Below are 14194 nucleotides of genomic sequence, written 5' to 3' on the forward strand. Positions count from 1 at the left end.
TTAATTATTTAAGACACGATATATCGTCAACCAGTCTTGCCATATTTAGAACATTTATGTCAGTTCCACTGAAACTGATTAAAATAACATGCTAGTACTAGGGGAAAAATGACATGCACTAATATGGACAAAAATTTGTGGACACCTGACCATCACAGCCATATGTGTGTCTTCCACAAATTGCCACAAACTTTGAAGCACACAATTGTGTAAAATGTCTTTTTATGCTGTAGAATTATAATTTCCCTTCACTGGATCTAAGAGGCCCAAACATGTTCCATTGATATGCCTATGCTCACGGTGCAGCCAGCTTGCCAGTAGGTGTAGGAATGGGAATAATACATGATCCCAATTGGTTAATCCCGCTAATTCTGTATCAGCTGTGACTAAACAAACAAGTGTTTATTTGGGTGTCCGGGAAGCGGGGTTAAATATGCTGGAATCTGAATGATGACTTCGCTGACCTTTTATGAACGTCATTATATCACATTTATTGCACACAACAATGTTAGGCTGTATGTGTGTTATGTTAACCACTCACAAATAACCATTTGGAACTGCCATAAAATCTACGCCTCTGGTTCGAACACAGTATCAGTCACAGCTTCAAAGCTGCTATTTCAATAGTAACTTTTTTCACTGCGCTGCTCTGAGCTCTTCTGAGGAGAAGCAAAATAGAGACATGCACTTTCTTCCAGAAATACAGAAACACCAGGCTCTAACTTAGGATGGAGACTAACTGCATACGGTGTACCAACACTTTTTTTTGTGTGTGTGACTGTTTTCCCTCTTATTATTATTGCAATTTTTATGTGTTTGCACTCTCTGTCCTGATTTAATTAGGCAGCCCAAATAGAGTCAAATTATAGCTCACTGCAGTCTTTCTATGTACTCCTTTGTCTATGCACAAACACACTCCTTTTATCATGATCTCTCTGTTTCTCACTCTATATTTCTCTCTTTCTCTCTGTAGGGTTATGAGGACTGGCTGCGGCACAAAGCAGACAACGAAGTGAATAAGTATCAAGTGAGTGTGCTGGAGAACGGTAACCCAGCGCGAAAGGAGAGCGAGAAGATCAAGGTACCTTTCAGCTACTGCACCCATGCCAGCACTGTCCTCTGTCTGTCTGTGAGTGTGTGAGAGGAGGAGGGAGGGGAGGACTATGTTTGCTTGTGTGCAATCTGTAAGCTGTTTTTACTGATGAACTGCAGCACTGGTAAAACCGTGGTTTAAAATGAACTCTGTAGCTCACTGGTCACTATGACGAATTATTTCAGCATTCTCTTAAACCAGAACGCTGCCAGCAAACTGGAACTCTATACATTTTACATTTCAGGAATAAAAAATGGATCAAAATGATTAATTTATTATATGTTGTTGGACCAAACTAATGCAGTACTACAAGGGCATGGGGTTGTATGTATGAGTGTGTTGTATGTATGAGTGTGTTGTATTTTACTTCCTTCTGAATCAAGTATTAACTACAAAAGTGCTGCATTTCTAAAACAGACAGCAACATGCAGCTGCGAAAGATGTGTTTGTAACATTGCACTTCCAAACCACTTGCAAACCACTCATCAGTCTCTTCTACTTTTCATGGAAACATCATTATTTCCTCTTCACACTCTTTTTGTATTGTTGGTTACTGGATCCAGTCTTTTCACACCAGTTGTACTATGCCCCATTTGGTCTATCCATGTTTCTTCAAGCTAAGAGTAGATAAAATAATTCTCATATCTATATTTGTATGTCTAAGAAAAGAAATGCCCATGCACATGAAGTCATCGCATAACAATGATGTATTAAGACCATAATACAGAAGGACTTTTGTGTTATGAGCAGCACTGTAAGATCTTACACTAACTTAGTCACACACCAAAGCCAAACTTTACTCAAGAATTGGCAAGTGTTCATTTCAAGCGCTGATTGTGAGGAAGAAAGTTTGTGAACCCGTTGCATCAGCGCCTCCTAAAATGTATTCTGATGTCATAATATATAAAGCTGTTGAATTCTTGAATCTGATTGGTTAGAAGGTGTTGATTAATTGTCTGTAACAGCACGGCTCTGACAGTAGTGCCAGCTGTAGTTCAATATTAATGTGCTCGTTCTAATTACGTTATTGTTTCTATAGTAACAGCTCTTTCACAGGGGTTTGTATGGTGAACGTTGCAAATAATCCAGGTCTAATAATAAAACAGATTGAAAAAAATGTCATTGAATGTATCATCAAAGTTTTCTGTAATGGTACAGTGCTTTGTAATTAATTTGTCAGTACGTTTTCCACCACATGAGTCTTCAGGACAGGCTTTTCTGTATTAATAACTTCAAGAGGACAACTGTTTATAGCTGTTGTAGCATAAAAGTGTGAACACAAACTAACTTGTCTCGTCATTCCACAGCATCCACACTAACTTGTCATTCCACAACATTTAGAACTGTTTTTTTTTTTTTTTTTTAACAAATATTACAGAACTATAACCTGTTTGTAATTAAATAAAAAATTTTAATCTTTCGAAAATTGCTATGGTATAAGGATTAATCATGAATTCATTTCTTATAACAACATAGCCTGCTGTGTTTTTTTCCATAACAAATTGTTTCTAAAAAAAAAAACATGATAATTAAAAAAAACTTTTATGATAATGAAAAGAGGGTAATTAGAGTCTGAATTTGGTCTCATAACAATACACACTTTTTGCTTTGTGTTCTTCATGACATAATCCTGTACAAGTAATTTCGCCTGAATCCAACCTAGTTGTTCCAGATCACTTCTGTAATGTTTTTTTTTGTTTTGTTTTGTTTTTTTTTGTTTTTTTTGAAAAATTTGACCTATAGATAGGTGTGGATAAATCATACCAGTGCATATGAAAACAGAAAACTCTTCTCAGTGGGGAAACTTGTTGCTGCTCTAGGACATGATCCAACTGCAGAATTTGATGAACCAGTGAATTTCTAGTTGTACTAAGAAACTTTAAACCACAGTGCCTGGTAATCTTTATGTTATCTAAAACCGAAAAAGAGGTGGGGTTTTGTGTCATGAGATTGAACAGAAACTAAGGAGTCAGTCAGCATCTGTGGAGAAAATGATATGTAACAGAAGTCAGCGCTTAAGCCCACTTAAATTCTGTAACATGATCTGTTAACAGGCTGTTAAAGCAGAGCAGCTCAAAAATGTATGAAACAGTCTGCATCTGTAAAAGGACTAGAAAGAACCATACAGTGCTGTACTACACAGACTGATCAGAAAGTATTTGGCTATGGCTTATGCTAGTACAGTAGGCTAAACTAATTCTTCTTGTTAGTCTACGCAAGGTGGTTATATGTTCGAAGTCATCCATGCAGAAATCCAGCTAATTTGTCAAATTTATCACATGATGGTTGGATGGTTTTTACTTTGCAGGTGGGTGATATAGTGGAGGTTGTGGAGGATGAGACCTTTCCCTGTGACCTCATTTTGCTGCATTCCAGTCGAGAGGATGATACGTGCTTCGTCACCACAGCCAGCCTGGACGGAGAGTCCAACCATAAAGTGAGCTTATTAACACTTCCCATGACGTAGGTCATAGATTTATTAATGGACATTATGTTTCTGTGCCTATATTAGCTGTGTGTTTCCAGCTTAGATGAAGCGCAGAGGCCCAGATAGCTGCTTTTTCACTCAATTGCTCTGGTTCTTAAAATAGTTGACCCACATCCTGTTATCATTCTACAACTTGTCATGTTCCTCCCTGCACTTGAGCCTTTATCGAACGTATCTGTGTATTTTTCACGAGTCATTTTGCATGGAGATTTTTATACTGAGATTTCTCTGTCGCGCTTTCGGCCTCTCTTTCAGACACATTACACTGTGCCAGATACAGAGAAGAATTTGCAGTCTCTCATTGCTACCATCGAGTGTGAGCAGCCCCAGCCTGACCTCTACAAGTATGAACTCATCTTGTGTGTTGCAACATATGCTGGCACAAGCTCAGTACATTAAATACTTTTTTTTGTTGTTAACCTCAGATGAACCCAGCATCTCTTGGTAATGGTCCTGGTTTTAGAGTATTGGGTTGATTTTAATCAGAAGCATTGTTGACTAGACGACCATGGAGGAAACAGTGGAGTTTCAATGCTACTATAGATTCCTGTGTGTATAATCAGTCACATTAGCCACAGTGAGCACAAGCATACCACACAAAGCATTAGATGTTTTTAGGGAAATCTGTGCTTTCCCGTTGCTCGCAGCCAAGTAGATTAGCTCTCATGCTCCCCCCATTGTCAGGTTTTGTTCACTGCATCAGCTCAGCCAGAACATAGAGAGCCCTTTAAAGTCACCAAAAACCTGTTTTAAATAACCTACGTTTTTCTCTTTTTGAAAAATACATTGCTTGATGTAAAGCAGAAAAAGGCACAGAAGTGTCAAGACTTTTATCCACATGAGGAGATCCAGATTCTGTGCATATTTGCAAATTAAAAACATACCCAATCCCTCACACACACTTATTCCCCTCTGGTAAACTAGTGTTACATGGCCTCCAACTGCATATTGGAACATGGTGGGCTGTCATATTTGATGACCCAGAAACACTCTCTCATCTTCAGTACTAACTAATATTCAGGTCTGGATGTTTCTTAAAATATGACAAAATCTTGTATTGATATAAATTTTGTATAAATTTTCTCAAAAATATTTTATTATAAAACTATGCTGTATAAAGTTCAAGGTGACTTTAAATTCTAAGCAGCAAAAGTTCTACATATCCTCTGGCATGTTTGAAGTTTTTAGAAATGGATCTCACTGCCAATACACCTTACTGCTGGGTCAAAACCAATGAGCGTCTTGTTTATAATTGGTGCATTTCATATACATGGTTCACTGCTATAACAGTGTACAGATATTTCTAGAGCATAGAATGAAGACTTACACATGAGCAAAAATGGATCAGTACATTTAAAACATCTGGAGGCATGGATCAGTTATATTTAGTGCTTGAACATGTCAAGGTCACTGTGTGCATTTGTGTGTTTATTTGCTTACCTGATTTGTGTGTGTGTGCGCACGTGTGTAGGTTTGTGGGACGGATGCACATTTACAAGCCCGATCAGGAGTCACCAGTAAGGTGAGGCTGTCCTTGCTCTACTCTCCAGATCTGACATCATCCCCCTCTGTATCTCAGTCAATTCAGCTCTCTGAGACTTTCCTCTGACTATCGTCAAACAAACATTACATCAGAGGAAGGCTACGTTGCTCAAGCACTGCTACAAAACACTTGTCATTTTCACTGGAGCAGTGAGTAATGTATTGTAAATCCCCACACATCGTGTCCTTCACAAGACCAGCCCACACCAAACATACTCACTTAACTGTGGCCAGATTTCTGCTACATTGTTGTGAGTCATGGACATGAACGTAGAGTTGCTGGTATGGTCTGCAGTAATACAAACGCTGCGTTTATTGTGTTATTTAGATCTTTGGGTCCAGAGAATCTGCTCCTGAAAGGCGCAACCTTAAAAAACACCACGAAGATTTATGGTAGGTGCAAACTTCTTTTAACCCATGTGTTCTATCTGGGTCAAAATAATCCATTTGAAACTTTTACTGAGACTGAAAATGAGTTGGTATTTACAATATGAAAGTCCAATATGTGCTTGGCTCAGGCTTTAAAACAAAAACATAACAACAAAGAATAAAAAAAACCTGAAATGCATTTGTTCATTGATTCATCTTGAATAACAGCGCATACTGAACGTGAGGTGTGAATACACCCTGAATGAGACGCCAGTCCATCAGAGCGCACCATGCACACACACATTCACACTTAGAGGAAACCCATGCAGACACAAGAACACTCGAAACTCGACAATGTCTAAAAACGAAAAACGAAATCAGATCGTATGCGTGTGAATATGTTTAGATCATTTAACATGCGAGTATGTTGATCATTTAACATGCGAGTATGAAATAAAAAAAGGTTAATTTGTCCTCCTCTTTTCTTTGCACTCAAACTCATTCACACACATCAACCTTAGTCTATATATGCAATACATTTCTGTAAATATCGTTTATGTTACTTAAAATTTTGATCAGAAGAGATGGACCAAGGCTAACAGAACATGCTATTTAGTGAACAGAATAAGAGGATTAACTCCAGCATGTTGTTATCTGTTCCCAGGTGTAGCAGTGTACACAGGTATGGAGACAAAAATGGCTCTCAACTACCAGGGCAAGTCTCAGAAACGCTCAGCTGTAGAGAAGTAAGTGGATGAAGAAGAATCAGCTTGGCTGAACAGACAGTGGGGTTGCGGCGGCTCTTACTTTGCTGTGCATTTCTTTTAACAGGTCCATCAATGCTTTCCTGCTGGTCTATCTGTGCATCCTGGTCAGTAAAGCAGTGGTGTGCACCACGCTGAAGCACATTTGGCAGAACCGAGAAGGACCTGACACAGCCTGGTACAACCCCGAAACCCAGAAGGAGAAGGATACTTATTTGGTAAGTGGCACCTGTTTTGCCATATATTATTATAACTCCTTTTTTTTTTTTTTGGTTATTGTTGCATTTTTCTTCTTCACTGTGTTACCTTAGAGTCAGAATTCTAGGAAAATTATTTTTCCTTTTCTTTTTTTTCTTTTTAGTATCTGAAGATGTTTACAGACTTCCTCTCCTTCATGGTGCTCTTCAACTTCATCATCCCTGTATCCATGTATGTCACTGTGGAGATGCAGAAGTTCTTGGGTTCCTTCTTTATCACGTGGGATAAGGATTTCTTTGACCCAGAGATTCAGGAGGGGGCGCTGGTTAATACCTCTGACCTCAATGAGGAGCTTGGGCAGGTGAGATTTTCGCAGGGCTCAAGGTTTAAACCAACACTTTTTCACAGTGTGTGATGGGATGTAATATGTGACCAGTCTTTGAAAGAGTTGCTTATGGTCATGAAGTGCACGTTGTCTGTTGCCTAATGCAGTTGCCTAAAGTCCCAGTGTCAGTGCTACACGTTTTGTCTTAGACGCTGATCTGATAAGATCTTGTAAAGTCAGAGAATAATGTGCTTTAAATGTATAGTAAATTCTGAGATAAGATTATCCAGTCCAGTGTGTTCAAATCAATAAATGTAAATAGCTAAAAGGCCATTATCCTCCAGCAGTAATCAGCCACTTTGTCACAGCTGCATTTCCGGGAGGAATGGGCTGTTTTTTTTTTTTTTTAGCCAGGATTCAGTGGGTTGAGGGCATTAGGTCTGGGCCAGATGTCAAGATTATCAATACTGTGATGTACTACTAACATATGCACTTATACTTTTCTGAGTATCATAGATATCATCAGGTGTCAGTGCTTTTATAAACCAGTTATCACTCACTATAACAGCTAACTGTTTGGAAACAGTTGTACCAATTGTTTCTTTTATTTCTTTTTTTTTTTTTTTGTTATTGAGTGAATGAAAGATGAAAGAATGAATGAAAATGTTGATTTAAAGAATCTCTGAATTTTTAGTTTTTCCATAGCATGAGAACTATTCAGTCATGAATTGTTAGACAGATGATTAGTGAAACTGGGTGATGCTTTATTGAACTACTTTCCGTGTTTGTCTGTGTCTAGTCTTAAAGGAGAATTCCAGCATAAAAACTAGAATTTAATATATCAGTTGTCATGGTATGTAGTATTCTGACTATATTGCTTCCCGTCCACAGCTTAGCAGAATTCATGATTTTTTTTATGTTTTCCTGTTTTCACCTGAATGCATAATTTATATTGCTTTAACAAACCTATGTAGCGTTACATCAGTTGTGTTCTTACTGAGGAGTTGCCTATAATGGGCATTTAGTTGTCTCACTTTGTTCCGCTTACAAAAGAGTTCATAGCTTCTGTTTGGACAGCACCTCAGCTTTTATGATTACAACAACATCCCTGAGTTTGTAACCATAAAACAAAATGTAACGTGTTTAAAAAAAAAGTTGTAAGCACTAAGCGACCTTCTTATACCATTTGAAGATTTGTTTATATTTTGATAAGTAGAACCAACGAAGTTTGTCATAAAATATTGTGGGCAAGTGCGAACAATAATAATTGTGGGAGAGATTAGTCAGACTTTCTGTCGGAGTGGGCAGGATTGGTCAGAATTCCTTTGGGAGCAAGGGCACCTTATGTACACCTCTAGTGTAGAGTTTATGGCCTCACATTGACATTGGCCTGTTTTTCATTCTCTGTTATTTGCAGGTGGAGTACATATTCACAGACAAGACGGGGACACTGACCCAGAACAACATGGAGTTTATTGAGTGCTGTATAGATGGCTTCCAGTATAAGGACACAGAGTCCAGGAGTGAGGTGGATGGGTTCTGTGTGACGGATGGACCAATGAATAAACTGCATCAGAAGGCTGAGCATGTGAGTTACTCTATATCCTTCATACCGTGCATTTATACGCATTTCCTATATTATTGTTTGAAGGAGCAGTTTGTACTTTTCACAGGCCTCTGCTGCCTGCATGGTGAAATATAATTGCAGTCAAACATGAGCAAGCTTTCTTGACTCCTAAACAACCCCACTCCCTCTGTGGCAACTGTGTATGCCTTACAGTTTGCTTTTTACAAAAAAGGAGGAAAGCTGTGCAGCTCTGCTTTGGTTAGGGCGTGAGGCTAATTTCAGGGCTGGAAAAAAATCTGAACATCAGCCTGAAAAAAACAGAAACTAGCCATACACAGTGCAATATTACAATATTGTGAATATTGTCATTCACAATATTTCTAAGGTAACTTTGTAATTACTTAATTATTTTAAATCTAGGATCATTTCTACCATTCAGGTGTTCATAGAGGGCTTTTCAGCTGGTTAACCTGATATTGGCTCTGAAAAAAGTACCATTTGTATTTTTTGTCTTTTTCCACACCATGCACCACAGCTCCTTTAGGAGCATTTAACTCCGCTGTGTCCTTGTGATGTGTGTGTCCTCCATGTGCCCAGTGTTTCAGTTGTGTACATTTAATGTGTCATTTCTTTCTCTTTCTCTCTCTCTCAGGAGAGGGAAGAGCTTTTCCTGCGGGCTCTGTGTTTGTGTCACACAGTGCAGGTGAAGGATGAGATCGACAAAATAGAGAGCGACCAAATAGATGGGCTGGACGGAGGACACTCCCAGCAGGCTGAGCAAGGCGAGACAGGATACATTGCATCCTCCCCAGATGAGGTCGCTTTAGTTAAAGGAGCCATGAAGTAAGCCAGTGCTCTTCACCCTTGTTCATGGATCACTGGCATTAATTGTACCAATGTAATAACACTTCTGTCTTGCTCAGATACGGGTTCACCTTCATGGGTTTGGACAGTAAAACGATGAAGATAAGGAACAGGCAAAATGAGATAGAAGGGTACGTGCTGTTCTTTCCCTTCACAGAAATAATGTGGTATAGAATCCAAACTGACACAGTGCTCTAGTAATAATGTGCTGCAGAGAATTTAAGCTAAGCTGAGAAAGTTCAAATTCTGCTCAGTGGTGTGTGCTCTCTGCTCCACTTCCTAACAGTATTGCTCACACTCATAGGAAAAACCTGCTTCAAACACCCTAACTGTCAAAAACTGTTTTATTATTAAAATTCGAGTCCCAGGGGCATACTTTAGTCTATTTTACAAATCTTTATCAGGTTTTATTAGTTCAAAACTCAACAAGCATCTCTGGAAATATGCCTTCTTAACCGTTTAAATTCTCAACTTATTCAGTTATTTATCTGAAAGCAAATAGCTCAGTAACTACTATATACTGTATTAATTAGTAATGATAGTAAAACTAATAGAAAAAATGGTAGTATATATTTATGAGCATGTAAGTGTGAACCTGCTTGGGAGGATCCTGGGGCAATAAGGAGTTAAATTCCACATGGAATTATAGCTTCTTGTTACTGACTCCTCACATTCTTCCCTTGACCTCTTGGTCCTCCTGTCATTTTACTATACATTTATCTGACCAGCCTGCTATCTTGCTCTAAAGAATTTCACTGTTAATCTGTCAAGCGGTTGTTCATTTTCTAATTAGATGAAGTTGCACAGATGCAGCATGGCATCAGAGCAGAGTGTGTGGAAATCAGGAAAATACTGTAGTGGTGAAGCTTTATTGTGTGGTAGCTTGGGAAAACCCTTCACACAGTCAAATTTTGATATTTTCTCCTATATATAGTTCTGAAAACTGCAGGTTTTTGCACATACACTCTATGGCCAAAGGTAAGTGGACACCTGACCATCACACCCATATGTGTGTCTTCCCCAAACCCTTGCCACAAAGTTGGAAGCACAGAATTGTATAGGATGTTTTTGTATGTTGTGGCATTATAATTTCACTGGAACTAAGGGGCTAAAACCTGTTTCAGCATGAAAATGCCCCTGTGCACAAAGTGAGCTCCATAAAGACATGGTTTACTGAGATTGGAGTGGAAGAACTTGATTGGTCTGTACAGAGCCCTGACCTCAACCCCACTGAACACCTTTGAGATGAATTGGAGCACCGAATTTGCGCGCCAGGCCTCATCACCTGACATCAGTGCCTGACCTCACTAATACTGTTGTGGCTGAATGGGAAAATCCCCACAGCCATGTTCTAAAATCTAATGAAAGCCTTCCCAGAAGAGTGAAGGTTATTATAACAGCAAAGGGGGGACTAAATCTGGAATGGGATGTTCAGAAAGCACATAAGGATGTTCTGGTCAGATGTCTACAAACTTTTGGCCATAAAGTGTATCAGAAGTACAGAAGTAAAGTTATAGCATTTTAAAGTCTGGTTATCCCCTAAAGTGAAAAGACGTATAAGACACCCTGCCTAACTCTATATTTATAACTTAATCTACTATCTGGAAAAACATTGCTGGCAAATTTTAAAGAATTACAATTTTACAATGAGAAATGAGTTATCACTGATCATAAGCGTCATCCGCAGCAGTCTCTGTCACATCACCTGTTCGTGCTAACATTGAAGAGGAAATAAATGCTGATTAATTCAGTGAGATGTCTTCTGTTGACTAAATTTCTTGTTATTAATTACTTTTTTATTATGTCATTTAAATATTTTATAACTTTGTCTGCTGCTGTCTGCAGAGTGTCTTAAGTGTTCTTGTCTGATGTGACATTTTGGCAGCTGGTATCTGATTACAAACTGAACTGATTAAGCCATAGCTATCCATAGTTATGAAAGTGTGACATTTACTGTGTGAGAAAAGCACACTTAGTTATCAAGGTTTAGACAGACTGACTGCATTTTATCACATTGGTTAAACTGTCTCCTTACCCGACATGATTTTAGGCAAGGTTAGAAACTGGCAAAATATATATATAAACTTTTTTTATGTAATGACATTTGCATGTCATTTTGTAAAATCTTTTTTACAAACGTTTACCAGGCTGCTATACAATTATGCTCGCATTCTCTGTTGTACTAAATGGTGAGTAATCTGTGCTGCTTTTAACGGACGGCGAATGATAAAGGTAGTTCATGGTCTTTATCGTTTCCTTTTATTGAATTGCACAGATATGAGTTGCTTCATGTGCTCAACTTTGACCCTGTGCGGCGGAGAATGAGTGTCATAGTCAGGACCAAGACGGGTAAGTTAATGTGTAGCTAATTATTTCCTTACCTTTTGAACTTTAAACAAGGTAAAATTGGTGAAGGAATGTTCTGTTCTGTGTGTTTGTGTATTCAGGTGAGACATTGCTTTTTTGCAAAGGGGCAGATTCCTCTATCTTTCCCAGAGTTATGCCAGATGAGGTGGACAGAATCCGCATGCACGTTGAGCGCAATGCTACGGTAACCTTTCTCTCAACTTTTCCACAGTATTCTACAGTAAATGTCAGGTAGTGGAAAAACTCAAAAACACCTTTAAAACCCCAAACACTCAGAGTGGGCTTGCGTGTGTGCGTCTGCGTGTGTGCGTCTGCGTGTGTGCGTCTGCGTGTGTGCGTCTGCGTGTGTGCGTCTGTGTGTGTGCGTCTGCGTGTGTGCGTCTGCGTCTGTAGGAGGGCTACAGGACCCTGTGTGTGGCCTATAAGCAGCTGAGCCCAGAGGAGTATGCTGCAGCAGACGCAAGTCTAAGGGAAGCTCGACTGGCTCTGCAGGATCGTGAGGAGAAGCTCATGGCTGTGTATAACGAGGTGGAGACTGGCATGAGTCTGATTGGAGCTACAGCAGTAGAAGACAGGTCAGTGTCTCAACATGCACTGCAGCTGAACACAGGTCAGTGTCCTAACGTGCATAGCAGGCAGTTAATAGTGTGCTAGTTAGACTCTGCCCCCTTAGTCATCAGCAAAACGGTAATGTTTTTACAGAGTTTAGGAACTTTAGTCTGTGTTAGACTGTGATAGGTTGTTCCATTTCATCCACCATTCAAGTCAAATATAAACAAATACAAATATAAATTCTATTATGCTCTTGTACATGAAGTGCAACAGGGTCCCATGAAGGCAAAATAGATAATAAATTAAAAATAAATAATTTCATGACGTAAACATTACTTCTGTGTACAGCCTATTCAAAATGTGCTACAAGGATTGGTGTTTTAAAGAGTTTAGTTTTTTATAGAACAAATAAATCAGGTATAAAGAACAGAATGCAGTTTTTTGCATTGTTGAAAGCTTAAAGCTTAGCGTGATCCTCTTAACATGTCAGTTAAAAATATATATAAGAGTTAGTAGTAGCTGCTGCAGTGTTACGGGTCATTTAATAATGCCATCTTCTGGAAATGTTGAACTGATGTACAGAAAACCATGATCTTGTATTGTATGGTTGTCATACCATAACTGTTCCACCCTATATAGAGTCATAACTGTCATATGTGAGTTCCCAAACCTGCTTTTTTCTCCAGAAGTGTTGAATATTTCTCCCTTTTTGTCTCTCAGATTGCAGGAAGAGGCTGCCGAGACAATGGAAGCCCTACATGGGGCTGGGATGAAAGTGTGGGTTCTCACTGGAGACAAGATGGAGACGGCCAAGTCCACATGCTATGCTTGCCGCCTGTTCCGGAGTGGCACAGAGCTGCTGGAGCTGACTGTGCGCACGCTGGAGGAGGGAGGGAGGACTCGTGAGGAAAGACTCCATGAGCTCCTTCTGGACTACCACAAGAGGGCAGTGCAGGACGCACCACCCATAAAAGCTGGAATCACCAGGTCTGCAATCTCGATAAAAACATCTCGGTTTAAACTGGGGTTCACTGTGCAACTACAGGGAAACTGTGGAGTTTGATTTCTTGTATGTACCACAAACAAAGGAATTAGGCAGTTAATAGCTTTCTGATTTATGAAAAGCTGAGATGAAACAATTTCAGCCTACAAACTATAATTTTTCATTTTATCAGGTAAAATATGGTGCTGTGCTATGGTGATGTCTGTAGTCTGACAATGGCTTGGCACTTTATAGTGCAAACGGTGAAACGTTAATGTGTATGGCATATTTTGAGAGCAGCTGAAAGATATTTTAATACACACTTTTGATATCCTTTAAGTTTAAAAGAACAATCTGTCATTTTACAACCCTTATATCTATCTACTGCATGTTTAGTGTATTTGTGATTAGCACAGATAATCATTTAAACACATTTATTTCTAGTGAGGAATAGATAGAATAAATAACCTATTTACTCAAAACCCACTTAAAATAAAATTTAAGGGCAATTGTTGTACTCAAAAAAAAAAAAAAAATCTAAATACACAACTACATAAAACATATTAAAAAAATGCATCTGCTTAAAATAAAGGTCTTATGATCAGAAAGTTATAAGACGATGCCATACCAAAGCTGCTCTTTTGTAGTTCAGTCCAGTTTTCCAGCACTGTTGCAGTAGAGTAAAAAGACGGTCTGATTAATTATGATTTTCTGAAGGATTTGTGTATCCATGCACAGTCAGCTCTGGAGCATTTGTTATCCAGAGGCTGTATCTTAAGAAAGAACGTAAACTTTGAAACTTTTTTTTAACCTGGTGTGTGTGTGTCTCCCTCAGGAGCTGGTCCACGGCCAGTCAGGAGTACGGCTTCATCATAGACGGAGCCACACTGTCTTTAGTAATGAACACCTCTCCTGATACAAACTCCAGCCGCTATAAGAGCCTCTTCTTGCAGATCTGCCAGAACTGCACAGCTGTGCTCTGCTGCCGCATGGCACCACTGCAGAAGGCACAGGTCTGACCTGTAGCACATACACACAAAGGGCACACAGTGTCTCAGTTATATGGATCTTTAAGTGAGTAAT

The 14194-nt window shown here is 39.1% G+C and overlaps 1 protein-coding gene across 9 annotated transcripts in view; it reads left to right on the forward strand.

Moving 5' to 3' along the window:
• The window catches only part of atp11c (ATPase phospholipid transporting 11C), a 76133-nt gene that overhangs the window by 35801 nt on the left and 26138 nt on the right, over nt 1-14194 (forward strand). For all 9 annotated transcript variants that reach the window (XR_008302040.1, XM_053235650.1, XM_053235646.1 and 6 more), the window contains exons 5-20: nt 974-1081; nt 3402-3530; nt 3837-3925; nt 5053-5103; nt 5452-5516; nt 6157-6238; nt 6324-6474; nt 6618-6815; nt 8197-8367; nt 8999-9189; nt 9270-9341; nt 11486-11559; nt 11658-11761; nt 11971-12152; nt 12850-13116; nt 13947-14124. Coding sequence is in view for 8 of the 9 variants with exons in the window: in XM_053235650.1 (XP_053091625.1) it covers nt 974-1081; nt 3402-3530; nt 3837-3925; nt 5053-5103; nt 5452-5516; nt 6157-6238; nt 6324-6474; nt 6618-6815; nt 8197-8367; nt 8999-9189; nt 9270-9341; nt 11486-11559; nt 11658-11761; nt 11971-12152; nt 12850-13116; nt 13947-14124 (2112 nt within the window). In the remaining variant the exon portion in view is untranslated. The remainder of the gene's footprint in view (nt 1-973; nt 1082-3401; nt 3531-3836; nt 3926-5052; nt 5104-5451; nt 5517-6156; nt 6239-6323; nt 6475-6617; nt 6816-8196; nt 8368-8998; nt 9190-9269; nt 9342-11485; nt 11560-11657; nt 11762-11970; nt 12153-12849; nt 13117-13946; nt 14125-14194) is intronic.

This window comes from Pangasianodon hypophthalmus, chromosome 7, assembly GCF_027358585.1.
Source record: "Pangasianodon hypophthalmus isolate fPanHyp1 chromosome 7, fPanHyp1.pri, whole genome shotgun sequence".
In the NCBI taxonomy this organism is placed as follows: domain Eukaryota; kingdom Metazoa; phylum Chordata; class Actinopteri; order Siluriformes; family Pangasiidae; genus Pangasianodon; species Pangasianodon hypophthalmus.